Source organism: Crotalus tigris, unplaced genomic scaffold (assembly GCF_016545835.1).
Source record: "Crotalus tigris isolate CLP2741 ecotype Arizona unplaced genomic scaffold, ASM1654583v1 scf7180000019060.718356, whole genome shotgun sequence".
Classification (NCBI taxonomy): domain Eukaryota; kingdom Metazoa; phylum Chordata; class Lepidosauria; order Squamata; family Viperidae; genus Crotalus; species Crotalus tigris.
Genome location: NW_024097351.1, coordinates 122,802 through 131,754, shown reverse-complemented (window position 1 = coordinate 131,754; position 8,953 = coordinate 122,802). Strand labels below are relative to the sequence as shown.

Below are 8,953 nucleotides of genomic sequence, written 5' to 3'. Positions count from 1 at the left end.
AAGAACATTGCCAACCTGTCCGGATCTCCGTCAAAAGTAATGGGGAGGGCTGGCGGGCCCCATTGCGCCGGCGGCACTACCCCACCACCTCCGGCTGATGTGGCTGGACCAAGCACCGCAACTGGACTGTGTGCCCTCCTGCCAGAAGGCTGTGCCCAGCCGACAGGGCCCATGCCAGTATGCCACGGTGCCGGACGCGGAGGGCCTGTGGAATCCATCCCAGAAATTGCAGGCCCCACTGTCAAGGCATCCCCCTGCTGGGGTAGTCGAAACCGCGGACTGCTCAGCCAGAATTGCGAGGTGTCCGCCCGTCCAGAAGTGCCCTCTGATCGTTGACGTGAGGAACGGCCCTGGCAGCTGCCCTCACCGAACCGTTCACGTAGGACATCCAATGTGTATTCTCCAGGAGCGGTGGAGTAGCTCCATTCATCCTCATCCTCGCCCGTTAATCGCCTCTCCCTCCAACCCAGCAGGGACGGCCTACCCGGCGGGCCGCGGGACTGCCCAGCCTCCAACAATGTCAATGCCGGGCTCTGCCACCACTCCTCCCTTGGCTTGACAGCCCCAGCCTCCGTGGTTACCACCGCAGGGCCGGACCCCTGGATGGTTTTGGGCCTTACTACCGGCTGCTCCTCCCCTGCCACGACTGTCTGGGCAGGTCCTGTGGGGCCAGTGGCCGCAGACCCAGGCAGCGATGTATCCTCCACCTGGGTTGCATCCTGCTTCCCTTCTGCCATCCCTCAGAGGTGAAGTGGGGACAGAAAGTAGGCAAAATAAAGTAATGAGTGCTGACTTACTGACAAACCACAGTCCTAGATCGTCCAGAAAAAGGGTCAGGAACGCAGGAACTTGGTGCACGTTAGCAATTTTTTATTTACTAACTGACAAAGTCAGCACTGGGGATAACTTCTCCCCAGAGCCCTTTATACTGTGTCCACGCCCACATCCCCACCCTCCACCCACAAACCACCATCCGGTCAATTATTCTTATAACCCCACCCCCGTGCCCTAACCCCCCTCCCCGTGCATTTCCACCCCCTATGGTCCAGCGTCCGCCCGCCTGCTGTTGCTGCCACATGTTTGCTGTTTTCAGTTGCAACGGTAAGTTTATGTGCTCAGCTGTTGGCCAGTCCTTTCCAGCCATACTGACAGTACTGTGCGCCTCCTTCCCTTCTAGGGCCGCGCCGGGGTTGGCTTGTTGCTGGGGAGGGTGCTCTGGGTCGGCTGCGGGACCCCCCACTACTCCGGAGAGGGACCGCACGCTGCCCGACATGTCCGACCGCTCCCCGTCTCCCTGCTGGCCGGTAGTATCCAACATTGGCTGGGAGGCCGTCGGCCATTCCTGCTCTCCCAGCTGGTCGGCGGGGTGTTGTAGTCCGGTCCCGCACCCTCCGCGGCGCCGGGAAGAAGCCCCACGCCGCCCGCCGCTGTCGGTTCCTTCCCGCCTCCCAGCTGGGCGGCAGGACGCCCTGCAGCCGCAGCGCCTTCTCCAGTGACGAGGACTGGCCGGGAGGCGGCCGGCCGCTTCCCTGCTTCCGGCTCCTCCCCGCCTCCCAGCTGAGCGGCGGGGCGTTTTATGGTCGTGGCATTGAGGACTGGCCGGAGGCAGTAGGTTGTTTCCCTCCTCCCGGCGAGCGGTTGCGGCAGGGCGGGCTGGCTCCGGCTCGGCGTGTTGGCGGGGGTGGGGTGGTTCGCTCCTTTCCCCCCCCACCGAATGGCAAGCCCCTTGGGGCTTGACAATTAGCTCATGATCAGAGGAACACCCAGGACATGATCTTAAAATTTAAATCTCCACTGATTTACAAAGCTCGGAGATCCCTATAATAACATATTTATGAGGGGAAAATACTCTGGAACTGTGTGGAATCTCTGAATAAACATGTTTTGGAACAAAGGTTTAGACAAGTGATCTGGCAAATGGCTTTGTGCCATTAACTGTTGTATAATCAGGGCATTTCCTATTATTATTTAGGAATGTTAGATCTTTTTGGATTTCTAATTTTAAAAAATGCCCACCCATCTCCACCCACGATAGAAATTAGAAATCAGTGGAGCTGCTTATCTCCAAGATAAGAAAATGTTCCCTGTGTAGCCCCTTCTCAGCAGTGGAAAGATGAGGCATCACTTTTGCTTTGTATACTGAAATGAACATATTTCTGCAAATGATACTTTTTCTTTATTGGTCACATACAGCTAATGTTTAAAGGCAGTGTTTTTCAACCATGGCAACTTTACGCTGTGTGGACCAGCTCCCAGAATTCCTCAGTCAGTGCTAGCTGGGGATTCTGGGAGTTGAAGTCCACACAGCTTAAAGCTGCCAAGGCTGAGAAACACTGCCATAGAAGACTGCCGGGTCATAGCTTGGCAACTCTCTTTTTCAGATCTGGCCTGTGCTGGACTCTTGGAAGCTTTCCAATTTGCTTGGCTTGGTCAGCAGCAAAGATCTGTGAGACTGTAGGGCGGCCCCATTGTTTGACCACTAACAGGAAGGGGAAGGCTCTTGATCCAAGGCCAGCTTGGACTCATGTGGAGCAATTTCCCAACCTGACTTTACATTATATTTGGGGAAGTTGGGGAGTGATTGTCTCTTCTTGGGAACTTTTGTGAAGCTAAGGCAGGGCAGAAAAAAAAGAAGTGGAGAAATAGTTCTGAGGGTTCATTGTACTGAGGGTCTAATGGGCAACTGTACCCCCATGTGCTTTGAAGCTGTGGAATTATTGCTGATACACAAACCCTAAGTAAATATTTGGTCAGCTGTAACTTCCTGCTGGATGTTCCTGGAAACATAACCTTGTTGGCATATCTATTTGACCATGTTGGGAAGATTGCATGTGGTGGAGAAAGCCATGCAGGTGACAGTTGTCTTGATCCTTGTGTTGCTCTGCACCTCCAGCAAAGGTGAGGATCTTTCTCCCTCCCCCTTCCCCCTCTCCTGGTCTGAATTTCCAAAGGGTGCTTCTTTCTTGTTTCAGCAGCTCTGCAGAATAAAGAAGGTCCTGCTTCTTTGTACTGTAAGTTCTATAGTCAGGATATTTTCCCAGAAGAGTCCTTTTTCCTTTGCTGTTTACCAAAGCTTTCTACCCTGAGATACTTCTGTCCACATATTATCCTGCCTTTATTATTTTTATAAATAACTCAAGACGCAGAACATATCTAACACTCTTTCCTCCTCTTATTTTCCCCACAACAACTGCCCTGTGAGGTGAGGTGAGCCGAGAGATGAACTAGCCCGAAGACACTCAACTGGCTTTCATGCCTGAGGAAGGACTAGAACTCCAGAGTCTCCTGGTTTTTATTCCTGCATAAAGACCTGGCATTTCTACCCTGCTCTTTCTCCCTCTGCCTTCTTGGTTGAGGTTTCTCACGTCTCTCCAGAACCATTGGTCTTTTACTTGAAACTCTTTTTTGTCTCTTCATCCTGACATTGCCTTCATCTCATCCCCAAGATGTATCTGAAAGTAGCCTAAAGTCATCTTTAGTTGTTGCCCTTGAAGTAGGCAAGAAGCGTTGTTTTCACATGGGTGCAATATAGCAAGCTTCACCCACCTTTTAGTTGATGTTCAGTTAGATCCCACCTAGAGGAACAGAGCCAAGGGGCTACCTAGATGAATATGGGTGTATCCCCTCTCCTCTGACCCCTTAGTACAGTGATGGCGAACCTTTTAGAGATCGAGTGCCCAAACTGCAACCCAAAACCCACTTATTTATCGTTGGGTGCCAGGTGGGCATGGCCCACTAGGTGGGTATGGCTGTGGTGGTCATGGCCGATTGGGTGGGTGTGGCCAATGTGGGTGTGATCACCTTGATGTTGCTCGTGGGAGGGACGTCTGTGGGGGGCGGGCAGGATTGGGGGAGATCCAGGGGGTCTCTGGCAGGTGGGGCGGGGGGCAGGAGGCTTGTCCTGCGGGGTGAGGCAAGGCAAGGCAGGGCTGGGGTGCCATTGTCATAGGGAAAGGTGAGGCAGGGGCCAGGGTGGCTGCTGCCTGACACCATTGGCCCCAGCACCCAGTGGACGCATGGGTGCTGGGATGCATTTGGCCATGTGGGACCTCGGCCAGTTAGCGGGCAGCTGGTTGAAGAGGGACGGTTGCCATCTCTGGGGCATGGCACGCGTACCCACAGAGAGGGCTCTGAGTGCCACCTCTGGCATGCGTGCCATAGGTTCGCCACCACTGCCTTAATACATTCTGGCCTTCTCCATTCTGCTTTGTGCAGTGGGAGAATGATGTTCTTTAAAATCAGCCTCAGTCTTTCAATATACCCACCAGGCCCCTGAGCTAATAACCAACTCAGAAGTCTGGATCTTCCTGAATAATATCTGACCAGCAATGGCTGCACAGTGAAGTGGAAAAGAGAGTTAGTTCACTTTCTCCCGCATCACAGTACAGCTTTCTCTCTAGTGATAAGTGCTGTTGGGCTTCTTTAGTATACTGTATAGATTTAGCAGTGTTCTGAACTAGCACAAAACCTGTGTCCAAAAGATGGACAGCTGAGATTTGGCAAAAGTGATACCTAAAGTCTATGTCTACTTGAGTGCACCCACAAAAAAACACTTGTGGCAAACCAGACATTCCTTGGAAGATGGCTATCAAAACTTCCCTCCTCCCCCAGCCTTAACTCCATCACCCACCAATGTACGGAGAGTGATTGGGAATCGAAATCCAGACATCTTAAAGTCACCAAGGTTGAGAACACAGGTCTAGTGTTTTAAGGTGCTGGAACAGGAGGAAGGAAACTTGAGTTCTTGTCCTACGTTAGGCAGGGAACCAGCTAATGGACCAGTCATTATTTCTCAGCCGTAGGAAGAAACCAATGGCAAACCACTTCCAAAAGTGTTGCCTAGAAAATTGCATGGCCATGTCCTTTTAGATGCCAGAAGTCAAGATTGACTCAAAGAAAAAAAAATAAGTTTATTGTAGACTCAGGGACTGGTAGATAGTATTTTAACAAAGCCACAAAGAAGATATCTTTAACAGATTTGTGACCAGCATTCATTCAGGAAAGCTTTTTGGCTCTCTGTTAGCAAGATTTTGAATGTTCTGTGGCAATAATTGAAACCTTCCCATTTTTTTTTCAAACTTCTTAGCCACACATTCTGCAATTAGATTTGCCATTATTATTATTATTTTTTTAAAAAAAAACAGTACAATAATGTGTGAAAGGCAGAAAGGTAGTAAATACAATATTTTCCCAGTCCCACACTGGAAAACATCTATGCATGATTCTTGTCCACCTGGTGTGCATCTGTTAAATGTACAACACTTTGTCTGGAAGTCTCAGATATAAGAATCATACAATTTCATTTGTGTGAATAAGAATCACACAATCTCATTTGAGCCAAGGAACCTTGTTCATGCTAAGCTGGTCTCTTTATTCCACTTCCTGTTTCTTAAAAAATGATGACATTCAGTTCTCAAATTCTTAGAAAAGACTGTGATTTAACTGTGCTAGTTTTTTTTCTCGTATTTCCCCCTTACTCATTCCTGCCTTAAAGACTACCAGGATGCAATATTACTGAGGCACCTCCTTATGCTTGTTTTCTGTTGAGAGTTGATTCGGGGTTTTTTTTTTTGCAGAGATCCAGAATGACTGACATTTTCTATGCCTTCCAGGTCACCGTTCTCCACTGAATGATTTCCAAAGACTAAAGGCTACTCAGCTGATCACTTCGATTCAACAAAGAGTGGAGCAGTTCTGTGTAGTAGAAGAATGTGCCCGACAATGTAACACCTTGCTGGACTGCAGGTAAGGGGAGAAAGCCAGAGCTTCAGGCAGGTGAACTGCAGGGTCTATTAGTGTAACCTCAAAGAACAGCTTTACCCTGAGTCAGCCATTGGATTATTTAGTTGGTAATACCTCCTAAGAAGCAGCAGTGCTCCAGGACCCCAGCAGGAATTTCTCCTGGCTCTTCCCAAGATTCAGAAGAATTCTTAAAAGGTCATTTTAACCTGGAAAGGCTTTTCCTAGTCCTGCTGCTACCCAACATCTTTGTGCATGCAGCTGATTTTGGTCTAAGAAAAAACACAGGCAGGTTCAAATTTGAATGCGAAACTACTAGGAACTTCAGGGAGGAAAGCCAAAATAATATCCCAGAGGCGGCAAACCTCTTTTGCTCTCAAGAAAATGACATGGGTATGTCATGTGGTCCCCAAGAGTTGGGCTTGAACCAGAGGAATCTTAACTTTTTTTTAACCTGCAAAATATATGGTTTGGGATAAGTGATACATGTCTTATGTGTTAATTTCACTCCATGACTCTTCAATATGTACATGGGTACTTAACTGCACACATCTACATGCATACATGCATACATGCATACATACATACTACACACACACACACACACACACACACACACACCAAGCTCTGAATGAGACATTAAGGGTTGAGGAAGAATATCTGTAAAATATTCACTGAAACTAGTCTACCACGAAGACTTTCTGAATAACAAAAGAGTCCAAACTGGTCTACAAAAAAGGCCAAATGAAGAATAGAAAAGAGACATGGCAAGACAAAGTATTATATGTCCGGGCATGTAAAAAAAAGCAGACAAAGTAGATAAGAATTGGATCTGGCAGTGACCAAGAGCAGGAAAGTTGAAGAAAGAACCAGAAAGTTTAGGCAAATAAGCGATTCTCCATGCCAAAGGTATCTCATGAGACTGCTGTCTATGTGTTCTTCCAGAGCCTTTCATTACAACTGGCAGCGTTCTGAATGTCAGCTGCTGACTGTGACCCAAATTTCACCGCATACCCAGTTGCAGAGGAATGTTCATTTTGACCTCTACCAGAAGAAAAGTATGTTGAATGTCTGCATGGAAATGAAATGTGAGAAAGACCAGGGAGTGCCTCTAGTGCAAGAGAGGGAACATGGAAATGCATATTTGTGCTTCCTCTGGCCTGATGACCTAAAAATTAAATAGGGATACTTATCTAGGACTTGGGTTGCTGAAAGGAGAGAAGGGATATACATGCATAAGAGGCTGTGCATAAAAAAAAAAAGTCCTCCTAGCTGACACACGTGTCCTGTCTTGATGTATAAGCTCTCAAGCAAATATAAGTTGCCTTCTCTAATATGCTTAACTAAGTGTACATCCATATCTATTTTAATATTTGATGTAAGTCTAAGTTATCTGTCTGATCTCCAACTTGCTCTCAATATCTGGGAGGGCATCTGGAGTAAATTGACCTCTGCCACAGCTGCTGTGATCTGTGAGTGAAAAAGTGCAAATATATGCCCCCTTAAGTCCTTATAGAAGGCAGCATGAGAGTCCTCAACATCAAATTTATTGAAGCCTCCATAAATCTTTTGTTTAGTCTTACCTTGCTGCAAAGGATAGACAGAGTGAGACTTTGGAGTAAAGCCTTGCTCAAGGTCCTATGAACTTAATGGGAAACCTGATGGGCCACTTTTCCTATGGCCTCCTATCAGCAATTCTGAAACAGCAAGATATTTGGTCCAATACTGGTTATTGTACCTGGATTTGTGTGTTTTCCTTCCTAGATCTAAGAGATGTCAGCCTTGTTCATAGCCAAGAAGCCCATATGCCTCTATTGTCTGATAAAAGAGCAATACGACTTTTGAAAAAGGTTGGGTCTGACACTGTTCCCAGGATTGGACAACTGGGACAAAAGATCCTTTTAACCTTTCCCAACAATCTCCCGAAGAAAGTGGTGACCCACATATTACATGTATATAAAAAAAATGCTCATGTGTGGCCTTTTTCTTGAACTTATGATAGAATTCCCTTATCATATGAAATATTTCAATGACCACATTCCGAAATAAGTAACTCCACTCTTACTTGATTTTCACTCCATCTTGCATTAGAAGTTATTTCTCAACTATCACTTCACAGGTTATGTAAGGAAATGCATCATAGGAGATGGAGCAAACTATAGAGGGATCCAGTCTGTGACTGCAAAAGGAAAAACATGTCAAAAATGGTGGCTAAAGTTTCCTCATGATCACAGGTAAAATCTATGTATGCCACTCTTTGAACTTCTTGAAAGGCGATGTATAAATATCTTAAATAAAGGCAAAGTGGAAATCAATCTCAGCAACTTTAACATGTGTGGATTTCAACTCACAGAGTTTCTCCAGCCAGCATGCTAGTTTGGGGAATTCTGGGAGTTGAAGTCTTCACATTTTAAAGTTGCTGAGTTTAAGAAACACTGGTATAAATACATAAATTAAATAACGTAAGAAGAAATGGGTACTGCATAGGCAGAGAGGCATTGCTTTCTTGTATTGTTGTTGTTGAGGCCAAGGAGAAGGAGAGAAGAATAGGACAGAAGGGATGCCCCTGAATAATATCTTCAAAAAAATAGAACAATAATTGGGCAATTCTTCAAACAATAACTTACTATGTTCAATATTTTTATAAGACATATATCTCTGCACTAATAATCTATATCAGGGGTGTCAAACTGCCGGCCCATGCACCGGATGCATCACGTGGAAGCCACACCCAACCCAGCACTGACGGGGAAAAAAGTCATGTGATGTGTTGAGTTTGACATCCCTGATCTATATCATCTATTATGGTCATAATGCTATGCACAATGAAACTTAGTGATTACACTTTGGTTTTGTTGATGCTTTCTAAAACTAACCAGGTTTTATGAAGCAGAAGTTTTAATACATCCAGGAAGAATCTCATTTTGGAAAGCTGGCTTAAGGAATTATGCTCTGTGCAAAATTGCTACTCCATCTAGCAAGCCAGAGGCTGTCCATAATTGAATTTACCTACTTTGTTTGGTCTGATTTTATAAGTGACAGAGTATGGTGCTTTGTATTCCTGTCAAGAGCAACATTACACTGTCCTAGGAAAAAGGATGCAGGTGGCAAGAAAATGAACAGAAAACCAATGCATCCAAACTATAATTAGGAGATAAGTCTTTTTCACCCTGACTGTTTCCCATTTCTCTTGAATAAACTCTCTACTATTCCA

General features: G+C 46.3%; 1 protein-coding gene across 2 annotated transcripts in view; it reads left to right on the top strand.

Moving 5' to 3' along the window:
• The first annotated feature begins 2,552 nt into the window (after nt 1-2,552).
• MST1 (macrophage stimulating 1) overlaps nt 2,553-8,953 on the top strand; it is a 34,465-nt gene continuing 28,064 nt past the window's right edge. For both annotated transcript variants that reach the window (XM_039358698.1, XM_039358697.1), the window contains exons 1-4: nt 2,553-2,898; nt 5,613-5,745; nt 6,685-6,797; nt 7,859-7,973. In XM_039358698.1, coding sequence (XP_039214632.1) covers nt 2,814-2,898; nt 5,613-5,745; nt 6,685-6,797; nt 7,859-7,973 — 446 coding nt within the window. In that variant the 5' untranslated portion in view covers nt 2,553-2,813. The remainder of the gene's footprint in view (nt 2,899-5,612; nt 5,746-6,684; nt 6,798-7,858; nt 7,974-8,953) is intronic.